Source organism: Cucumis sativus, chromosome 5 (assembly GCF_000004075.3).
Source record: "Cucumis sativus cultivar 9930 chromosome 5, Cucumber_9930_V3, whole genome shotgun sequence".
Classification (NCBI taxonomy): Eukaryota; Viridiplantae; Streptophyta; class Magnoliopsida; order Cucurbitales; family Cucurbitaceae; genus Cucumis; species Cucumis sativus.
In genome coordinates this window covers 30,993,736-31,016,730 of record NC_026659.2, presented here as the reverse complement: position 1 = coordinate 31,016,730, position 22,995 = coordinate 30,993,736, and the positions used below count along the sequence as shown (strand labels likewise).

Sequence of the window (22,995 nt, the reverse complement as noted above, 5' to 3'; positions counted from 1 at the left end):
TAATTAAAAGACTGAACCTGCCCAAGCTTACAATCTAAGTCTCTTCCCCATAGCACTTTCTTACTTATAAGTGCACTGCATGTGCTATTCGTCTCTTAACTCTTATATGTGATTCTAGCATGATTTTCAATTGAAACTTTTTACTAGGAGAATTGTAATATGGAACATTTCTCCCAGAAAAATAAAGCAATTACAAACAAAATAATCCAAAATGGGATAAATAAAATGGTTCGTTTCTCCCAGAAAAATACAGCAATTACAAACAAAATAATCCAAAATGGGATAAACAAAATGGTTCTCTAAACGACACTTCAAACACCAATGCAACTAAAGATAGGAGAAGAAGCACCAAGTGATTGGACCAACAAACAACAAACGAGAATAATTTCTAACGATAATCACAAAATTATTACGAGAAAGGACACAACTGATTTGTACCTAAGTTGGACATAGAAATACTTTGACAACCTTTGCAACCAGTTACAATTTCAAAAAGCTTACCTTGGATAAGTTTCTCTAGTATATGGCCAAAAGACCGAATAAAATCATTTACTTTAGATAAGCAGAATTCAGTTGACGTTTCCCTAAAGTATTTGAGTCCAACTGAGAAAAAGGCCAGCAGCAAAGATAGTATTTGTTTCTGCATGCCAAAAGAAACGCAATTCAAGCAAAGTAAGTGATAATATTGAAAATATCCTAAAGGTTAAGATATCCTAATTGAATATATTCCAACCACAAAGCAGCTTATTTCTGAAAATATAAATTAAATAAAGACTTGATTAGAGAAATGTAAGATTCAATGAATAGATCCTACACCACATATTGACTTACCCACCTTAAATTCAAAGCGCTCCATGAGTACCTTAACTGTAACAAATAATGATGATACCAAATCCTCCCAATTTGGATGATGATCTAGCTGTCTAGAGTTCATACTGGATAACAAGAGGATGAAAGATATCATCAGTCTGGAAGCACAGATAAATCTATTTACATTTTAATAAGTATTATAGTGTAATATTTCATATCACCTCTGATACATTCGAAAAAGAAAAGCCAGGCATAATTCCAATGCCAGATAAGCAAAACCCTCCTCTTGAAGAAAACTTTCTGAGCAGTTCTGAACAATCTGATTAAAGAAAACCACAAAAACATTGGCATTACTACCCTCACAGCATTTTAAAGTCACCATTACTAAAGCTTTTACAGTTTACAAACCTAAATTAAGGACTCTTATTGTTCATTAACAACCTTTCAAGAAATAATTTGATAGGTCTGCAAGATAAAAATTGACTAGGGAGAAGTTAAAGCAAGAACAATGCACATATATTACATACTGTTTTTACTACATGAATTTCAACTGTCCTGGAATTGATTATTTTACTAATTTTTAAAAATATTACTCATCAGGTAACTACAGCTCTGGACTGGACAGCAATAGTTGGTCAAGGGAAGAAAACTGACAGCACAGACGTACTTGAAAAAGCTTAATGATCTTTACCTGGGACAGCACAGATGCTGCAAGAGAATTCCAAGAGATATCCAAGAACGTGTAATATGAGAAAACCTACATAAGATAATCAGTGCCGAGAAAACTAATTCATAGTCATATAATCATAAACAAATCTTATATGGAGATGAAGAATCTTAGTAAGAGAAATGAAAATCTACATGTAATCAACAGCACAGGACAAGAAAATCAGTGCATACAAATTATAGTAGCATCATCATCTAGTAAATACCCAACAGTGAAATCCTCGTTCATTATTGTTTGAAAAAAATAAACAGTTGAGAGCAAACCAATTGCTACTCCATGCCCAAAAATCAAACCATCTCATAAATACAGAGAAAAAAGAAGAAAAACAGTATAGTTAATATTCAAAATACAAAGGAGACAAACAGATGCATTCCATATTAAAATAGCCACATCACTAAAATATTTTGGTTTTAAATTAGTCTAGTCATCATCCCAGTCACCATTCTGTTAAGTCACTAACAGTTCTATTGTCTCAAAGACTAAAATTGAGCATTATTTAAATATCAAGGGCAAAAGTGTACGATTTTTAAACATAGGGACCAAATAGAAACTAAGACCAAAACCTAGAGACCAAAAAGGTATTTTTCCCTTAATTTGATTAGATGGATAAAAGGAACAAGTATAAAATGCACCTGAAGAAGTTCTATGGAGATATCAACCGTAAAATATCCTGCACTACAGAACTTTACAGTTGACAAAGATTGGAGCACTGGTAGTACAATTTCATAGAGTTTTAGTTCTATAGAATTGGTGGTTTCCTTAGGAGACTCCTCAACGACACTTGCTGTAGTAGAAGATGATGATATGTTTTGTTTCCCAGGATGTTGACGTCCACGAAACAAAGAAAAAAGAGCAAAGCTCCACAGAAATCGATATTCATTACATTCCAGTTCAACCATGCTGTATCCAGATAAAAAGTTGTTTTCCGATGCATTATTAATAGATGAGCTTGCAATCCCATCAAGGTTCACTGGAAGTGCATCCAGTGCAATTGCCTGCAAAATAACTGGCCACGATTCTTCTAGTGAAGATTGTAACTTTGATATAACAAGAGGTGATTCAATTCCGTCGAGAAATGGATTCCACTGCAAGAAATTTGCACAAAAGATGAGATGACAAAGAAACAAAAAGAATAACAGCAAATAGTAAACTAGTTAATATTATACTCACTTTTTTCTTGGGATGGAAGAATAAGCAGGTATGGCTGTAATCCATTAGAACCCCAATCCAATGCTTCCCCAATACAGTCGAAGTTTTTGAAAACCATGGTAACAGGTTTAGATACTCGTGTGGAACTTCACTCTGATGTCTCCTCAAAAGTGCGTATGTGTAACATTTGAGAGAGGCATGTGCAGCCAGAAGTCTAACCTTAATCTATATTTCACAGTTCACAGATTCTTAGTAACAAATATTATTGATTAAAAAGTAGTTTTGATTTCTTTCCATATTTTCATGTAAGTAAATATTTTAGTCCCTAAATTTTATATAATAATTTAGTTCCCATACTTTTAAATTTCTAATCATTTACTCCACTAAATTTAATATATAACAGTTTGATCTCTAATGTAAAAAATCTCATCAGAATGAAATGTCAATTTTAATATGGAACAATTTAGTCTTTTAGTTTATAAGCACATCTAGTCTCTAATTAATCTATTTATCTACATATGCAAAAAGGGTAATTTAATTTTAACAATATTTTTAATGATAAGAACTAAATTAAGATAACATTTTTTTCATTTGAATAGAGTACATTGACTAAATTGGAAAAAAATTGGTGTCACAGGGAATAAATTTTTACGGACAAAAGCTCAAGAACTGGATCACCACTTTAATTAAGTATGGGACCAAAAGTGTTTTTAACCAATATTTTATAAGGTATTTCTTGCTACTCTCAGAGGAAAGAAAGCAAGAAACAAAGCAATATACCTTGCATGAGACCCATTCAGCAAAAGAAGGATAATAGAGTTCCTTGAAGTCATTCAATAGCCGTGATATCAAGGAAAAGATTCGCTTAACAGCAACTTGATCACCATCAATTATTCCACTTGTGAGGATCTACACATGTAGGAGAGCCTGTTAACTCGACATAAGGTGAATTTCGAATAAGATGAAGATGTAAATGTTCTAACCTTAGTGGCCAGCAGTAGACCTGCCTCCAAAAGAATAGGGCCAGAAGATGTATCTAAGGCAGACCGAACCGCAGATACTAATTGGGCCTATAAATCAAATTGGAAACAAGACTTCATACGATCAATGAATAACCAGTCACATCATGAAAAATCATTCATTAATGGTTCATGTCAATGATATAAAGCATCTGCTAACTTTGAAATGGGCTACATATGTGTGTGCACGGAGGCATGTACATATAGAGAGAAGAAAAGACTGAAACAGATAGAGAAAGAGAAACACCTGATATTGCTCCAATAGAAGGTGATCCGGAAGCTCAGGATCAGCTATGTGTTGAAACTACATTCACAAAACACAAGATATGCAACACTCTCAAAACAAGAAATCACGAAGAATTAATAAATTTCATTGGCCCAAGAAATACACATGTGTTGCTTCATTGTGCTCAGGGACTAAATATTTTAACGACAAAGGTTATTAGCAAACCATAATAGGTTCACAAGAACCGTGGGGGGGGTGGGGGGGATATGATGTGTTTGAATGCAACATGTAAACAGAGTATATTTGACATGTAAATTTGTAAACGTACCTTATCAATAATCAAACTTAGGAGTTCAACACCAATTGGCTTCATACTTTCAAATTGAATTGTGCTAATCTATAACCAAGAAATCAACTTTGAGACCTACTTGAGACAATCTAATTAACATAATCATATAAACGTAACCTCATATTTAGCACCTGATAAGCAAGTGAAATAAGTTCTTGCACATGAAGTACTAGCCAATCACCAGAGGTGGGCCCCTTAGCCAACTGATTCCTTGCTAAATAAAGGTCAAAGTGAGCTGCATCCTTTCCAACCGCACCAGGTAAATGACTGAGACATCTGTAAAACAATCACATTTTGATTTTAATTTGGAAAAAAAGAAAAAGAAAAAAAAAATCGGCCTGTGGCAAGTGTTTTAATTATTCCCCTTAAAAAAAAAGAAAAAAGAAAAACTGAGATGTAGTAATCACAAAAAGTACAGCTGAGGGGGATCCTCCCTCCCAAACAAAAACCCTAACAGCATAGCCTCCCTTTTGGAGGATTTGAGCTACGCATCAAGTGTTACTTGCATGAGGTGACAAAAATCACCAAAAGAAAAGGATTTATCTTCTAATTTTTTTGTTCTTTCAAAAGCTCCCACGCAAGTAAGAGTTGTAATTATTTTCAGTGAAAATATATTTAAAATTTCTAATAGAATTGATGAGGCATCTCTAGTTGTATAAGTGAAAAAGTATACAGAAACATCAAAACAACAAAATTCTCCTTTCATTTATTTTCAATCCTGACTATTAAATCGTCAATTCACCCAAAAGCTTAAGTTGGTGGTTGAAGGAAAATTTAATTATATATCACCAACACTCTCCCTCACTTGTGGGCTTGAAATATTTGAAAGGCCCAACAAGTGGAAATCGATTTTAATTGGGGAGGAAACGACAATGCAAGGGCTTGAACACAGAACCTTATGAACCACCTACTCTGATACTATTAAATCGCCAGTTCACCCAAAAGCTTAAGCTGGTGGTTGATGACAAATTTAATTATATATCACCAACACTGACGATATCCTTTCTCCACTATTATTGTGTAACGTCACTAGTTTCTGAAAGTGTCATAATGAACATGATCCAAGTTTGAAAATATTAGCTTGTGCTATAGGCACTTTGACAGTGAAAGAGATAAAAGGAGGACTCCATAGAAAGATTTTGAAACAAGTAATATTTCAAAAAGTCAAAGGTTAAGAATGTATGCTTTATTCATGGAACTTATTTCTTTTTTTGAAAAGGAAACATAGATTTCATTGATAGTAAAAGGGACAATTCAGAGAGCTTATGTACAACTTATTCAAATAGAAGAAACACCAAGGGAACACAAGCATTAATACAATGTAGTTACATGAAGCAGAATAATCAACAAAGGACAATAAAACAACATTATAATGTAGAGAAGCACTCCAACTTAGGCAAATGTCTTGAATAGATATTTTCTGCGTAGAACGGAGATAGAGATGACCAAGAAGAAGCTAGGAGCCGTATTGAGGCGAGACGGTCTAACCAAGTAAGAGAACCCGAGATAGGCTTATGTGAGTGCCAGCCCTTCTCAACCACTTGAGGATCCCAGTCCAACTACACTAGGAGCTATTGCCCAGATACGTATGTCTCAGTCCTTCAGCCTTATTAGTGTGGATGGAAAAAAACCCTGAATCCTGGACTCTGGCGCCACAGATCATTTGACAGGCTTTTTTTAGCATTTTATGTCCTATACTCCGTGTGTTAGGAATGAAGAATTGCATATGGCACATTGATTCCCATTACACAACATGTTACATGTGCCCCAAATTTCCTATAATCTTCTGTATAAAAGCAAGACTACTGGTGAATTGAACTGCAAAACAATAATCTTACCTGATTCTATTTCTCTTCAAAACTTAAGCTCGGGGAAGATGATTGGCACTACCCAGCACAATAGGGTGCTCTATCTGCTTGATGATGATACCTCCTTTAGTAGCATTTCTAGGACTAGACTTTTACCTTCACACCTTACTACTTCTGAAAAAGACTATATGTTGTGGCATTTTCGTTTAGGCCACACCAACTTTCAGTACATGAAGCATTTATTTACTCATCTTTTTTCTAAAGTGGATGGTTCTTTAGCTTGTGATGTGTGCATTAAGGCTAAACAACATCGAATCTCTTTTCCCTCACAACCATACAAGTCAACCCAAACTTTCACTCTTGTTCATATTGATGTTTGAGGACCATCTAAGGTCACTACCTCCTCTAGAAAACGGTGGTTTGTGACCCTTATTGATGACCATACCTGTCTTACTTGGGTTTTCCTTATCTCTAACAATCTGTTGACTTCTATCATAGTGTAGAAACACAATTCAATACAAAGTTGCAATCCTACAAAGTGATAATGGTCATGAGTTTCAAAACACTCCCTTAACGAGTTTCTGTCATTTAAAGGAATTGTTCACTAAAGTTCCTGTGCTTACACCCCCAATAAAATGAAGTTGCCGAACAAAAGAATCATCACCTTTAGGAAGTTTCTTGTTCCATTTTGTTGTCTACTTCCCTTCCTTCCTATCTATGGGGCAATGTCGTTCACACTGCAGCTCATCTCATCAACCGAATGTCTTTCCGTGTCCTACACCTCCAAACACCCATAGACTGTCTCAAGAATCCTACCCTTCCACTCGAATCATCTCTGATGTTTCCCTCCGAGTGTTCAGGTGCACAACCTATGTTCATAATCATGGCCCTATCCAAACTAAATTCTCCATCGGGCACAAGCTTATGTGTTTATTGGGTATCCTGCATCAATGGGGCTACAAAAGTTTCCACCATCTTCATGTAAGTACTTTGTTACAATGCATGTAACCTTTCTTGACGATTTTTCTTTCTTTCCCGTTAGCCTACTTCAGAGGGAGAGAGTGAAAGAGTGAAAGAGAGTGAAGAGTCTAACTATATAGTTCCTTAGAGTCTATCTGTCCTACTGTGGTTACCTTACCTAACCCAAATCCCCACAGTACAATCCTATGAACCAAGTTTCCTAGAAAACCTACTATAAGAGGAATCTCAAAAAGGAAGTTGGGTCTCCTCCTGTTTAGCTAACTCCGGTCCAGGACTTCGAACTATTACGAGATCAAGGTATGATTGATTCTATTTACTCATATTAATAACAGTATTAGTATAATGACAAGTCTGAGACGGAGTCCACTAACCCACATGCTAACAATAAGGTGGGTGAGAATGACGGGTCTGAGAATGACGGATCCGAGACAACTATCCCTGAAAATATGGTTGGAAAAGACAATGTTGATGAAGTCATCACAGAAAGAGGATAGAATTGATGAAAATGAGGTCATTGCAAAATTTATTGAAAACGAAACCAAGCAAGACCATCCAAGAAACATTAGTAAGTATGATCCCTCTCTTGATCTTCCTATTGCATGAGGAAAGGTACCAGATTTTGTACAAAGCACTCTTTCTCTAATAATGTTTCGTACGAGAACCTTGCACCCCAGTTTAGAGCCTTCACTAGCAGCCTTGACTCTACTACAATACCCAAGAATATCCACCTTCCCTTAAAGTGTCCGGAGTGGAAGACTGTTGTCATAGAAGAAATGAGAGCCCTGAAAAATAACAAAACCTGGGATCTCTGCACACTCCCCAAAGGACACAAGACTGTGGGATGCAAATAGGTGTTGCACTCAAGTACAGAGTTGGTACCCTTGACAGACATGAGGCCAGATTAGTTGCAAAATGGTTCACTCAGACTTATGGGGTTGACTATTTTGAGACATTTTCCCTTCTTGCCAAGTTAAACATTGTTAGATTCTTGTTCTTAGTTTCTGTAAATAAAGATTGGCCCCAATATCAACTTGATGTTAAGAATGCATTCGTGAATGAAGATTTAAAAGAAGAAGTGTATATGAGTTATCCTTCAAGATTTGAAGCTCAGTTTAATAATCAGGTTTGCAAGCTTCAGAAGTCTTTGTACGGGTTGAAACAATCATTGAGAGCTTGCTTTTACAAGTTTACCAATTACAGGCTTACCATTTTTGTCAAGTCTCAGGGATACAATCAAGGGCTCTCCGATCACACTTTGTTCACAAAAGTCTTCAAGAATGGGAAAATTGCATTATTGATTGTCTATGTTGACGACATTGTGCTATCTGAGGATGACACCGTTGAGATCATCCAACTAAAAATGAAGATGGGGGATGTGTTTGAAATTAAAGACTTGGGGAATTTGAAATACTTCCTTGGGATTAAGGTTGCTAGGTCCAGAAAGGGCATCACCCTGTCCTAGAGAAAGTACATACTTGATTTATTAGATGAGAAAGGTATGATGGGATGCTGTTCTGCTGATACTCCCATTGAGTTCAATGCCAAAATCAGAAATTCAGGTGTTGTCTGATCTTCATCAGGACTATGAGGTGCCTATGATACTATTCTGCAATAACAAGGCAATCATTAGCATTGTCAATAACCCGGTGGAGATTGACACACTTTATCAAAGAGAGAATAGACAATGGTAGCATTTGCATCCCTTACGTACCTTCGAGCCACAGATTGCTGATATACTCACAAATGGACTCATACAAAACTTTGATTCATGTATTAGCAAGTTGGGTCTTTCTGACATTTACATCCCAACTTGAGTGGAAGTGTAAGAAATAGTGGGTTTGGGTCATGTTGAAAGCCCAAGAGGAGTTTAGATTTACTTTGCCCTAATTTTTTATTATTTTAGTTAGGCTCATGTTTCCTATAAATATTTCCCCTTTGTACCTTTATTATCATTAGAAAATAATAAGAAACATCTATATTGTGGTTTTTCTCCCTGTACTAAGGTTTCCACGTAGACCTTGTGTTCTTTCTTTGTCTCTATTTTTCAATAATCTGAAATATAATAATGAAAGATTGCTGAAAATAAGAACATAAATTTACAGAATATCCAAAAGGAAACAAAATAGTGAAGAAAACATGGCACTGAACCTTCCTATGTCGCTTTTAAGGATCATACCACTTACCATAACGCATAAACAAACATTTCTCTTTTAAAAGAATCATTCAAATAAAATATAAAAAAAGGTTGACTACGCTGTGTGCATCAAAAATTGTAACTGAAGATGGGAAAAAATTTAAGGCACATACTCAGCAGCAAAAACCCTGGTTCGGTATCTAAGGTGTTTATCCCTCTGAATTATAATATTGGAAGGCTCCAGAGCATGTCCTGGTATTGGAACTCTCTTGTGGCCAGAAACCATATTCTCATCATCATCTCCAATGTTCAACGTTATGTCACCGTCCAGAGCATTTGAAGGATCATTTTCTGAGTTGGAATTATACTCAATATTTCTCCTTGTTGATGTAGCAAGAACCTGAACAATTCAGTAGTTAAATCAGGTACATCATATATCGAGAAGTGTTCAAAAATAAGACCTTTATGATGACCAACATCCAAGAACATGCCAGATTGACCTAAACTTGAAGAAACAATGTAATTTGTTTATCACGCTACTATTAAAAGTTTAACAGTACAACGGAAAAAGAGAACCCATTATTTGAACAAGGCCTTCACAGGGGGATGTAAATAAGTCCATTACTTCACTGGTATCGAAGAGAAGACGATAAAAAAAGAACATCACATGAATGTGAGCAAGTAAAAGAACTTACAAGATTTCGACATATTGTTATCCAGTGAGAGGGACATGAAGGGCACGATGCATAGAGTAAGCGCATAATTGTGGTACGCACCATATTTGAAATGCTGCAAAATTCACATCGCAATAGTCAGGAATCAAAAATGTCTCCAGCACTTCATATCTATTTTACACATTCATATTCTATACTCTATATGCAATAGTCAGGAATAAAATGCATTGGAATACACATGATATTTCATCCTCATCATCGGGCTCAATATAATCAACATTAGCTTCACTTCTATTCCATCAACACTAAACAAGTCTTGATATTCTTCATGCATGAAAGTCACTGCTCTTCTTTGAGGTCACCCACTGAATAGATGCCCTTGCTGCCCACAACGAAAACATTTACCTAAATTAGGTCTTGCATAATTGTTTAGGTTCCCTATCTTGTTACCCAGTTCTTGAATCTTTATTCTTTCTTCTTTTGTATTGGAGTTAGATGTGCTGCCCACTTGAATTTGCCTATTTGCCTCTGTTCCTTTGATAAGCGTTAAATGATTTTATCCACAAAATCCTTTTAGCTACTGCCATCTGTTTTCTTTATCCAGTTTTTGCTCTGCTTTTGTTAGCATTGTAATAGCCTCAGCAAGTAGACTTATGAATTGAAGGTTCATTTGATCCTGGATTTCATCTAGTAGACCATCGACAAATCGTGCAATTTGGTAGTCTTCATTTTCAGCCAAATTGGTCTGTGCACTGAGTCTGTAGAATTCCTCTATATAGTCTGGCTACTGAACAGTTTCCGTGCTTGCCTCTTTTGTATTGTTGATATAGCATATGTTCATAATTAGCTAGAAGGAATCAAGCTTTCATCACATTAAGCATTCTCTGTTGGTCCCTTGTAGGTCTTTTGCCAGCTGATCTACTTACTTGAACTTGTTCCAACCAAGCTGAGGCGCTAGACTTCAATTTGAAAGTAACCGATTTGACTTTATTTTTAGGGGTATTCGTATAGTTGAAAAGCTCAAACACTCCTAACCCAATCAAAAAATGCCTCCGTATCTATTTTCCCACTAAACATCGACAAGTCAATCTTTATTTTATAATCTTGCTAATGTTTTTCAAGCCCATGGAATCACCTCCTTTCAAATTGCCTCTCATTCGGAAATTGTTGAAAAAGGTTTGCTTCATGCTACTTGTATCTGAATCTTGATCTTCTTGGAAGTAGTCTTGGTTTCTTGGCATATTAATCACTGCACAGATCCTTTCCTGAGAAGGCCAACAATTCCTAATTTCCAACTATGGTTTCGTACACTCTTTTATTGATTTTCATGGACAATCCCTCTGTTTCTAGCAGTGTTTTGTTCCTCTTCTAACCTTCGTGGTTGTTCTGTGGTTAATTGCTCCAGCTGCTATACCATTGTGCCTAAGAGTCTGGATCATCAAAACTGCACGGAGCAGAATTAGTGCCTAAGAGTCTAGATCGTCTCCTCTGGCATTGGCCAGTATGCAAGGGCATGTGAAGTTGTGTTCAACGGGAGTGTTCGGATGTTGGTCAGAGGGCTATTCATGCCCTCATTTATCTTCCTTTCAAAGAGAGGCCGTCTTTTGGGTTTGTGGCATGTGTAGTGTCAGGAGATATCTGGGGAAAGATGAACAATGGTGTTCAAAAGTAGGGATAGGGACCTCTATGAGGTTTCATCCTTAGTGAGATTTCTTGGAATCCCTCCTTTTAGAAGGGGTGTTTTGGTGGGCTTGTTCTTTTGTATCACCTTGTATTCTTTTACACCAAAGCTTTAGCTAAACTTAAACACCAACTAAGCTTGAGTATATGCTTTGTTGAGCTTAAGCCCCATTTATTATCATTAATCTAGGCTTGTTTCCTCTCATAAAAAATACATGCACACAAAACAGAGATACTACAAGAATTGGATCCTTAATAACAATCTCAACCCAAAGCAAACCACAAATGTTATTTTGTCCAAAAGCAAACCACAAATGTTATTTTGGAACAATATAGACGATTAAGAGTTTGTGAAGAGACTAACTAACCACCAAAATTCAAAGACTGATTTCTTCTCATAAATCAAAGGTAAATTCTTAATGCCTATCAAACCTCTGTAATTAGCAAGTTAAAATTAAAGGAGATTTCAAAAGATCAGTAAGAGATAGAGGTCAAAAACAGAAAATAGAGACAACATTGAGGAGACTACAGGAGTGATGGTTGAAGATGATGGTGGGAGGGGCGGACTGCACCTGCGACAAGAAAGGTTGGCGAATGAGGGCTCAGTCTCTAATGAAAAGGAAAAACCTAGGTGCTTGACGAAAGAGGGTAGAGAAATATTTAGGCAAGGTTGCCGTTAGCAAACAGAGACCAGCAAAGACGAAGGATGAGCTAAGGCAGCAAACGAAAATTGGCAAATGGAAGGCAGCAAAATAACCGACAGTAGCATCTAGGCTTAGGTCAAAAAGTAAGGGAACAGTTGGGGGAGGTTAAATGTGTGCAACAAAACAGCTAATATTCATTGAACAAAATGCACAAAGAAGCAAAGTCTCTTTTCAATCAGATGGTCGTTTAACAGATTTAAGTCATTTTTCTGCTCATCCCTTGTGTATGTAACCTGCCTGTTCATCAAACTGAATTACATGTATTGGGACTAAACATCAGAGGGAAAACAAGAATTCCTACTTAGAACAAAACCATAAAAAAGTTAACCTTCAAAGTTTAAGCAACGTGAAGAAATTCATTCACAGCTTACTCTGAATCAGTTTCTTCATCCAACATATGAAACAAGCTCTCTTCTATTTGCTCATCGATGATGGGAACCTAATAAGAACACATGATCTCAGACATAAATTTCATGAGGGAAGCAAGCCAACCATTAAAAATAGGAAAATGGTTAAAGTAAATAGGAAAAAAAACATACTGGATCCTTTTCAATAAGATGCCGAAGAGTAGATACAGCAAGATGTCTTAGTGTTGGCTGCATTCTCAAAAGAAAAAATTGTGTGAATGAGAGAAAGAAAACTAACTTTATGGAGTCTTAAATTTCATTTAGGGAGTTGGGGGGGAAGACTATTTAGGAGTTGGAATCTTAGACGAGTAATTTGGAAGCTCATTTCATAATCAAGTGGGTCAAAACCTGTTTAGAGGCTAACGTTGGAAGAAGAACTTGCAAGTGAGAGTGCACAGAAACGGCTTGCGGAGCAAACAAAACAAGTTGTTGAGTAAATCGGACACTCCTGCAGCAATAGCATGTGACAAATTATCATTGCCAACAAAAGGGCAAACATGAGAAGGAAAAAAAAACTACTTTTTTCTTGCCAATACAAGGCTAGACCAAAATACAACATAGCAACTGAAGTCCTGAAAGGGATAATAGGCATACTAGAAAATTATACCAGACAAGTGAAGAACTGAAACAAAAATAATTTAGACAACATATTGGTCATGCATTAAACTTTCTTCTCCAATGATGGGGGTGTGTGGGGGTGGGGTGGGGGAAAAGAAATGAGAAAATCAGCTTACTCAAGCATGATTGATGCTTCTTGCCAAGAGCTTATCTCTGCAACAACGGACTGAAAGTAACAACCATTATAGATAAAGAATTTATTAGTCCTGATAGAAAGTTTATAAATAAATAAAGGCCACTCCGTGTAACCCTAGTTCGACCAGCAGGTATTTCAATGGCTAGTTATATTAGAAGAAGCTGTTGAATTTCTAATAGAAGACTAACTTTTAAGACTAGTAAGTTCTTTAGAGGTAGTGTTTGTTCCTTTTTTTTATCCTCAGCTTAGCCATGTCCAATTGCTTCTTTTGAGCTGGCAATGAGTATGATCTTCAAAGGCAAGAATGAAAGATATGAAACTGTTTGGAGGAGAGCAGAGTTTCCAGCTTCCTTTTGTATGCTACCTTTTCTTTTATGTTCTTTTTTCTTAAAGGGAAACAAAATCTCTTTGTTCATATAAATGTAAAATGAAAGAGAATAATGCTCTAAGTACATGAGGGCCTTTTCTTTTATGTTCTATAAATTTAATATGAAGATCTTGATCCTCTTTAGTGGGGATTAGCTTTTCTACCTTCTTTTCTTAGTTTAAGCCTTCCACCAATAAATATTCCAGCTTCAAATTAAATAAAATGTATCCAACTACACTTGGTCAATAGAGTTGAAACACTAGTAATACCTTGCAACGTGAAAAGAAAATGCTTCCTGGGGCCAGTTCAGGACCAAGAACAGCAACAATAGCATTTATTAGGCGACCGACTCCTTGCTGAAGTTCAACTAATCCATTCTCCTCTGATAGAAGGATATCCAATGCAAGCCCAAGAGTTGCCTAAAAGAGATAGGGACCACCAAATTTGTATGGAAGAAAATATCAAGGAGTCGTTCAGACAATTTAGAATATTGCAGAAAACAAAATCCGGAAAATGGAAACAATGGCAAGTTGCATCAATAAAATTAATAGATTAATGTCCAAATATCACAGAGAACTCAAATACCAGATTTTTATATTTCTTTGGATACATAGACAATATCAGAAATTTATTATAGTATAATCAACAGGAGGGTGAGAAGAATCTAATCAAGTATGATATAGCTAGCTAGTTAATTACTGAAATGCTCATAATTCCCAACTGGGTCCATAATGACAGTAGCCATTACACTAGAGAAATCAAGGTAGTTATAGGTAACGACCAAACAATTTGACTGCCTTTATAACTGTCCAGCTGCTGTTTTTAACAGCCTGTGAATCAATGGCATAATCTGCAGCACTCAGCAAATAAGTAGCTTCAGTTTTTCCCCATAAGGATCCAGCTTTCATCAGTTTCATCCGCTTCTTAGAACTCAAAGAATACAGTAGTACGACCTATACACTATATCCTGTTCAAGTAAGGTCGTCATCAATTTTCATCAACTCCAAATATCATTTTTGTTTTATCCCCTCTCACTAGGAAATACATTCTGATTTCTGAAATGTATTTTTTAAAATATTTCAATTGGCACCCACCAACACCAAACAGGAAGCCATCAAAGAAAAAAGAACAAAAAATTACAAGAAATGGCCTCATGAAATGAAACCAAAAAGATAAGAAGTGACTCCAGATGGTATGAAAACCATTAATAAATTAAAAGTAGAAAACAAAAACCTAACCATGTGTGCAAGATCCTCTAAAAGCTCAAATCTCTCTCCCATAATGTATGAAAAAATAAATAATATCTATGACGTTTGTAGGAGATTACTTCAAATGAACTATTATGAACAAGACTACAAAGTAGCTGCTCCTTAACCCATGAGTAGTGAACTTTGCAGTAGTTTTTTTGTTTTAATGGAAACGAGCCTCTTCGGTAGTGAGCAACACTATTGACAGTTAGTTTGTCTTCAAATTCGAAACTTTCAGGACTGTTTGGAGGACCATCTAGCGTGGCTTAAAATGCTGTTTCTTATGTCTTTAGTGTCCATCTATAACAAAGGTTCTTGATAGCTTTATCAAGTTGTTCCACTTTTTCTTGATTGTCACGCTAGGATCCCAGGTTCAAATACTTGATATTCTTATTGGAAAAAACTTACTATCCTTTTCCCTTTCGAATGGAAAACTAAATTTTCATAAAAACAAGTTCAAAAGACTTTCATAAAAACAAGTTCAAAGTTACGAAAAATAAATTGGAGCTCTCAAAAAATGAAGCAAAAAAGTAAAAAATAGTGCCCAACAAAAATACAAAAATTACAAGCACACCAATAAAGAGGTTAAAAGGCAGAGCACAGATAAGTATAACAAAGAAAAGGTTCAAAAAGGAAGATTTCAAATTTTAAAAATGCTTAATCATAAGTCGAGGACCTGAACTTGGGATACATAGGACAAGCCAGCTGCTTCGATGGTCAAAAGAAGTCCATGCAAAGACCATGTCTGCAAACTGGTAATTGAACTCCGAGCCAACATAGATATTGAATTTACAGTTCCCGTAACTAATGTTGATAAAGCCATCCCTCCTGCACTGAAATTAAAAGAAAACGCATAGGTGAGGATTTTTATTTTTTTACAAGAAACACTTCATTGAATGAATGAAATAATGGGGAGACCCTTACACATATAGGTGATGACAACAGAGATTTCAAATGGAAGACTTAAAAGGGTGCCTAGTCTTGCACCAACACAAAGTTGTAGAAAGAACCAACTCCACAAAGTTATCAAAAGAGGAAAAAGAATCTTAAAAAAAAACGTTTATTACGCTCACCCCATAAAATCCAAAAGAAAGCTCATAAAATGGCCAACCAAAACATCTTCTTCAAACTATGAAAAGGATGCCCCACCAAGAGATAAGCAAGAATGTCAAAAATATTACTTGCACAGACCGCAGACCACTGACCAGCCAAAACCAAAAGTGTTCAAAACAATTTGCCACAAACAAACAGCAAAAGAACAAATGCAAAAATGATGAACAGCAGCTTCAGAATGACCTTCGCACATCAAACACCTAGAAGATAGACATATATGGAAATGGCATAAGACGTTCCAAATGATCAAAAGTGATAACAACACCAACTCCAAGGCCAAGCTCTCATAAGAAAATTCGGAGAAAGGGTCCAACTGAATTGCATTCCTTGACAAGAGGCTTAACAAAATCATCTGAAAGAGATTTAACAGGAATTGAAGAGGAAGGATCGATACCCAGATCCAAGGATCAGGTGCATGATGGAATTTAACAGAAAACAACAAGTGGGACAAAGAAGTCCATTCAAGAGTCTCTAAATCATTAACGTTATGATGAACGAGGCACCATCTTGAAGGGCATGTTGAGAACCTCACATGTGAAAAAATCAAGGGACCTCGTGATGTTTATAACATTCAAAAGTTACTCCGTGGAACCCCATGTTATCTAATGCTCATTCAAAATAGTGTAATTCTTCCGGATGATCCTATACCACAAGGCATTAGGCTCCCATAAAGAAACGCCACAACCCCTTCCTTGTGTAATCTCCCATTCATTTTTGTCAATAAGAAACAACTTCACAGTGGTACAATGAAAATTCTCCCAATTCATTATGTTTCCAAAATTTATTTCCTATCAAAGAACTAAAAATTAGCACAATAAAGAGATCAATGATTCAATTAGATGGAACGCAATCAGTATGCTTGATACAAAACTGTTGATTCAAGATATTATTCAATTTTCAAAGCCAACAAAGGACAAAAAGAATAATTCGGGGGGAATTAGAGGATATTTTAACTATCAACCTTCTATGTATGCAACCAAGGGCTAAAGCAATTGATCCAGCATAAGTAGAGTCTGTCATTCCAGTTAGGTCACCAAGCAGCGATCTGATCTGCATGATAACACAAAAGATGGATAAAAAGCAGATCTAAATGAAAATTGATGACAAAGATAAATTGAGAAAACAGAAGAATGCCACCTTTCTAGAATAATCTTTAATACACAGAGAAAAGTTTGTGTGTGAATTAGAAAAGAGAATACCATTCTTGCAGTGAAAACGTCATTCCCAAGACGAGCCAATAACCCAAGACCTTCGGCAGCCGCTCTACGTTGTGCTGCACAAATGTCTCCAGCAGCCATAATGCCCTGTTCAAATCAAAATTTCTAAGAGGCAACAAGAAGTAACAAGCAAAAGAATCTTGATTAATCGAGGAAAAACAACATTACCAAAAGAGCTTTACCTGAAAAATACCCTGGGCAGAACTTAAAATTTCAAGGCTTACAGGTGGCACACGGAAAGAAAGAAGCGCCTAACAAAATGTATTGGTTCATTTGTCAATCTCACCATCTCAAAAAGGCACACCAACAAATAAGAGAACATAATCATTACCTTGAAACCTGCAAGCAGTCCCACGCATATATTAGTGACACTAGCAGCATGCCATGGTTGTTTCTTTCCGGTTTTCAGACACTGCTCTATTACTCCAAGAAGAGACAGCATTCCACTACTGTCCTGGTTTTATTTATACAACCATGTTAATAACACGAGGAAACGCCATATTTTGTAAACATGTTTAAAGAACCAAACGAATCGTGAAAATTCAAACCTGACAAGCAAAGATAACGCCAAAGCACAGAAGCATCTCGTTCACCAATTTTTTGTTTATTGTCTCTGGCTTCATGTTCAAAGTAAATTCTCAGTGTAAAACGAAGGCCAAAAAAGGAGGAATAATGGAGGGGAAATCACGAAACAAAAACTTAAGAAGAAAAAACCCCCCCATCATTTCAAGCTAAAGGTTAAAAAAAAACCATCATCAATGTTGATAAGAAAAATATAGTAAATTTACAGATCTCCTGAATTCATAGTTTCTTTGATGCATTCATATTAGTAGCTTTCCTTTACAACAAAAGGAAGAGCAGGAAAGAAGATCAACACTACTTAGTAAAGCACCTCAAAAAAATTAAGTTTTAGGCAATCCCAATTTGTTGCAAAGAACGCCATAGTAAAGTCACCTAGACCCATTTTTTAGGTAAGAAACCTCGTTTTCATTGTGTAAAATGAAGGAATGTACAAGGGCATACAAAAAAATTAACTAAGCCACCAAAAATAAGTTCACGAAGTAGGTACAGATAGGAATTCAGTCCAACAAAATCAAATCAAGATCATAATTACAATAAGGCCTAGTATCCATCTTGGGTTTGCCTAGGGGTAAAAAATGAGACGTAATCTCAGTAACTAAATAAGAGGTCATGGATTCAATCCACGATGGCCACATACCTAGGAATTGTTTTTGAAAAGAAATAAATGTATGTATTTAATAATTGAGACAATGCTCAAAGATGGATACAAGGTAGTTCTAAGGATACAAAGTTCCAATTTGAACGCCTGGCAAATAATACAAAAGGCTACATTTCACAAAACCCTAACTTTGTGAGAAACACAAACCCTAACTTTGTGAGAAACGCAAACCCTAACTTTGTGAGTAACACAAAACCTAATGTAGCCGTAAAGAAAATACTAAAACCCTAGAGGGGAATCTAATACAATGTACTTTGTACTTTTGGAGAATATACTCATATCGTTTATTCAGAATAAAGATACATATATATAGGCAAATATGAAATCTTAATCTAGAGAATGTACAATTACAATAAAGGATAACTATACATAATAATATAGATACATAAAATAACAGTAATTACCTGAGCAAAATTTGAAATTTCTTCTTCCCATATCGTTGGAACAAGCCCATCTTTTCCCCCTTGAAAAGCACGGAGCTCATCCTCAAATGAATCCCTACATGAACAAATAAAAGGGAGAACTCTCTTTTAAGGACAGCCCTACTCTTTCTTCTTTTATTTTTCCTCTTTTCTTTTCTTTTTTCTTTTTTCTTTTGTGTGCATTTGAAAGTACAGCTAGAAGGTGAAATCATACAAGGCAAAGTTTACTATCGTGTGAAAGAATTCAACCTGAACAAACTTGTAAGAAATATACAGTGAAACTAAATCTCAAAAAGTTCCAAGTACATAGTTTAGGTTGAATTAATAATTCTCAGGATCACCAGAAATTAATAATTATCACCTTCCAGGAATCCAAGGACCCAACCATGCATCTCGTCTATCAAGTAATAACCTCAAGCACGAGCTTTCTTCACTTCCAGAGGCATCTCTTTCAATTTAACCAAAAAAGCAGGAGCATGCAATCACATCAATAACACTGAAGGGAAACTTTTAAACTAAAATGGAAAAATGATAATACCACCATCAAATGAAGGTGCTCGCTACCTGAAAGGGGTTGTGCATAACTGAATAATCTGAGAGTGGTCATTTTTGTACACCATTGGATCAGAAAGAGACTGATAGGCAATTAATGTTCTTATGATCAAGATGTTTAATGCAGGTCTCGAACTGGCAAGATCCTTGGTTGCTAATATTGAAATAAGGGATAGGGCTCTGCTTTCCATTCAATTCCAAGAATATTTAGATACAAAGCTAAAACATGCTTGTGCATGAAATTAAAGAAATTATATTCCCAAATCCATACTAAAAAAACAAAAATTTAAATAACTAAATAAACCAACCTGCTCAAGTAAACAATCACAGGTTGAAGAAAAACCCCAGCACTTATGACATCTGGAGAAATAAAGCATCTAATAAATGCTGTGAGAGCATCAATGGCAGTAGACCAAACACTGCAAAAAAATTTAGAACACTAACTAGGTAGTTATAACTATATTATTTTTTTAACAAAGTTCTCCATAAATAATAATTTGGGTAATTGTTTTAAATGGCAAAACAGTTGAAAATATTTACAAAAATAGCAAACTGACACTATTTACCAGTGATAGAAATCAATATATAATAATAGGCATCTATCAGTGTCTATCACTATCTATCGTTAGTGAAATTTTGCTATATTTGTAAATAATTAGGCTCATTTTGCTAACTTGAAAACATTCAAATGTTGGTTAATTAAGTATTTTATTTAAATGAGAGATAAGTAGCTAATTTAGTTGTGATTTGATCGTAGGATAGTTTAATGAGGCCGAGCTCGCTCAACACTCGGCTTAGTTAAGAGGGTTTCTAATGTGAATGATATAATTTCATATCATACAAAAATAAAGTACACTAGTATATCACTTAAGAACAACGCCACCAATAAAAATAAAAATAATTTTTAAAAAAATCCTTAATCAAGGAAAAGTTTGTTTCTGGTTTTTTTTTTTTCTTAAAATAAAAAATTAATAAATCAAAGTTTTTAAAAAATTAAAAGCAATAGCAATTTTTTAATAAACTGATTTTTTTAGCAAGAGATAACATTTCAATGAACCGCTGAAAAAGACTAATGCTTAAAAATATACTCCAAAAGGTGTGAAAAAGAAGAACATACAAAGAGCTAGCAATCGACATCATAGTACAAACAAAATGAAAAATTAATACAAAAATTTTGAAGCAGTGCATCTAATTTCTTGGGTTTTCATATTGTCTTGAGACATTTCTTGGGTCGTTTCTTATTTAACTTGGGTCTTCCTTTATTTACTTTCTGTTTTAGATGATAACCTTTATTCTTCGGTAACCTTGTATTTTTACAGCTTTAGTTACTAAGCTGGTTCTTTTTTCTTCTTTTTGAGAAGGAGACAGCCTCATTTATTGATAAAAAAATGAGACACAAGCTCATAGTACAAGAGGATTATACTAAGCTGGTCATTAGTTACTTTAGTAAAAATCCCTGTTTTTCCCCTAAGTTTGCTCCCTCAGTAAAAATTTAGTGGGGAAGATAGCTATGTTTTCTTAGTAGGAATGCTTTTACAGATATTTGGGAGTATTAGGATAACTATGTTTATTTCGCATGATTTGTACTTGTAACAGGAAAATACACAACATGAGAAAAGATCATCCTAAAGCAGATATCAAAAATCCTAGCAAATGTATAATGGGAGATGTCCCACGTGAGTACTGATATTTGCCACTGCTATACAATAAATTATGGTCTTTTAGCATGGAGAACTAAATTTTCCAAATTGGCTTACCATATCCTAGAAGTCAAATCCACAGTTTGCTGGATTTCATGTTCCATGTTTCCAGAGAAAAACGCAGCCCATAAGGAAAGAATATCAAAAACCTCGTCTTCAAGTTCCTTTACCACCAAGAAATGCAACTCAGATATTAGTTAAGAAAACAAACAAACTATTAAACTGCCAATTTACCCAAAAGCCTAAGTTGGTGGTTGAAGGCAAATTTAAATATATATCACCAACACAAACAAATAAACTTGGCAACCATTTTGTACCTCCTTAGGCATACAAGCTAATAATGATGATAAAAGTAACCATCCAGCTTCGTTTTCTACAGTGGAAGCAACAGGATTGCGGGAGGGATCTGTCAGCATTTTCTTTGACACTTCAAGCACTGATCTAGGAAATCTGGTCATGACAATGGGAATTAAGGATGATATTACCTTGTTGGTGTAAGAAGTACCATACAAAACGCTATAAAGGTTAACAGAATTTTGAAGGCTCGAATTTGAAGAAATGTTAACAGAAACGTCAATAAATATGCTAGGGCAACAACTCCACATAAGAACTGTTTGGTGCACAAGCAAGAGTATCTTGCTCAAACAAAGATCCAATATGACACCAGAAAATGATAGAGAGAAAGATGCCTTTTCACTCATATACAAACGTGTGGCAAACAGTCTCTCGAGGCAGCAAACAGGCCTGCATTCTCTTTTTCTTTTCTTCTTCTTTCTTCGTTTTTTGTTTTTTCTTTTTTTAATAAGAAATGAGAAATTGGCAATTTGATTAAGAGTTAAAGAAACAGCTCCAATAGGAAGTTACCTAGATGGATAACCAAGAGGAAGTTTGGGAGATACAGACACTAAAGCTGCCAATACAGCAGTTTGACCGTGCAAAGAATCAAGCTCCAATTGCAAATTGTAATTCTGCAGTCAGATATAAAGCCAATGAACAATAACCAACCATATGACAAACAAAGAAATTGGTTCCTAATGTACATGGAATTACAATGGAAAGACACTTTGAATAGATAGCAAAATAAAAGACAAATCAGTTTGCTTTATTGATGCTTTGACAAATTCAAGAAGATGTTTTCAACTTTCGAAGTTTGTGTGCTTCCTTCTATCTTCATCGTTTTATAGCTCAAGGACGATTTTAAGGCAGAGGGAATTGATGCAACATGATCTAGGCCCTTCCTCTCGCTTTAGTCCTCTAACTCTAGCTAACTAGTTGTACCCCTCTAGACTACATACTGAAGCATATTGCCTTTGCTAGAAGAAAATATGGAAAATGACAATGAGTCACTCGCTAAAGGAAAAGTAAACTAACATGCAAAGAAAATAGATAGAATGAAACGGTAAGGGCTAGAGGCTATTATGAGCAAGCAGCCACATGCAACTGGTCGTAAATGAGCATAGTTATGAAGGTCAGCACCCAATAAAAATTGGCAACTTCAAAGGACTCAAAGATGCATGATATATTTTTTGAAAAGATTATAGTTTTGGTTTGTAAGGTTTAATTTTGATTACATTTGGATCCATCAGTTTTCAAACTAACGATTTTACCCTTTCAAGTTTGCATTTGGAAGCATTCTTTGTCACTCAATCAGTTTTCCTGTTGATTACTAGAGAAAAACTGACGAGGCATCTATTTCCTAATTTAAACTATTTTTA

At 35.5% G+C, this 22,995-nt stretch overlaps 1 protein-coding gene across 1 annotated transcript in view; it reads right to left on the bottom strand.

The window, feature by feature from the left end:
* LOC101220359 (protein SWEETIE) overlaps positions 1-22,995 on the bottom strand; it is a 49,272-nt gene that overhangs the window by 5,138 nt on the left and 21,139 nt on the right. Inside the window, exons 13-43 of the mRNA XM_011657732.2 lie at positions 22,145-22,248; positions 21,598-21,730; positions 21,338-21,444; positions 19,889-19,999; positions 19,593-19,760; positions 19,390-19,476; positions 19,011-19,104; positions 17,915-17,983; positions 17,698-17,820; positions 17,549-17,617; positions 17,349-17,453; positions 17,111-17,199; positions 15,713-15,869; positions 14,059-14,208; positions 13,403-13,452; positions 13,017-13,116; positions 12,801-12,857; positions 12,633-12,700; positions 9,899-9,992; positions 9,377-9,603; positions 4,412-4,556; positions 4,260-4,328; positions 3,953-4,009; positions 3,670-3,756; positions 3,467-3,595; positions 2,708-2,911; positions 2,170-2,622; positions 1,502-1,567; positions 1,032-1,129; positions 836-935; positions 502-640 (exon numbers count right to left, since the gene is read on the bottom strand). Coding sequence (XP_011656034.1) covers positions 502-640; positions 836-935; positions 1,032-1,129; positions 1,502-1,567; positions 2,170-2,622; positions 2,708-2,911; positions 3,467-3,595; positions 3,670-3,756; positions 3,953-4,009; positions 4,260-4,328; positions 4,412-4,556; positions 9,377-9,603; positions 9,899-9,992; positions 12,633-12,700; positions 12,801-12,857; positions 13,017-13,116; positions 13,403-13,452; positions 14,059-14,208; positions 15,713-15,869; positions 17,111-17,199; positions 17,349-17,453; positions 17,549-17,617; positions 17,698-17,820; positions 17,915-17,983; positions 19,011-19,104; positions 19,390-19,476; positions 19,593-19,760; positions 19,889-19,999; positions 21,338-21,444; positions 21,598-21,730; positions 22,145-22,248 — 3,709 coding nt within the window. The remainder of the gene's footprint in view (positions 1-501; positions 641-835; positions 936-1,031; positions 1,130-1,501; positions 1,568-2,169; positions 2,623-2,707; positions 2,912-3,466; positions 3,596-3,669; positions 3,757-3,952; positions 4,010-4,259; positions 4,329-4,411; positions 4,557-9,376; positions 9,604-9,898; positions 9,993-12,632; positions 12,701-12,800; positions 12,858-13,016; positions 13,117-13,402; positions 13,453-14,058; positions 14,209-15,712; positions 15,870-17,110; positions 17,200-17,348; positions 17,454-17,548; positions 17,618-17,697; positions 17,821-17,914; positions 17,984-19,010; positions 19,105-19,389; positions 19,477-19,592; positions 19,761-19,888; positions 20,000-21,337; positions 21,445-21,597; positions 21,731-22,144; positions 22,249-22,995) is intronic.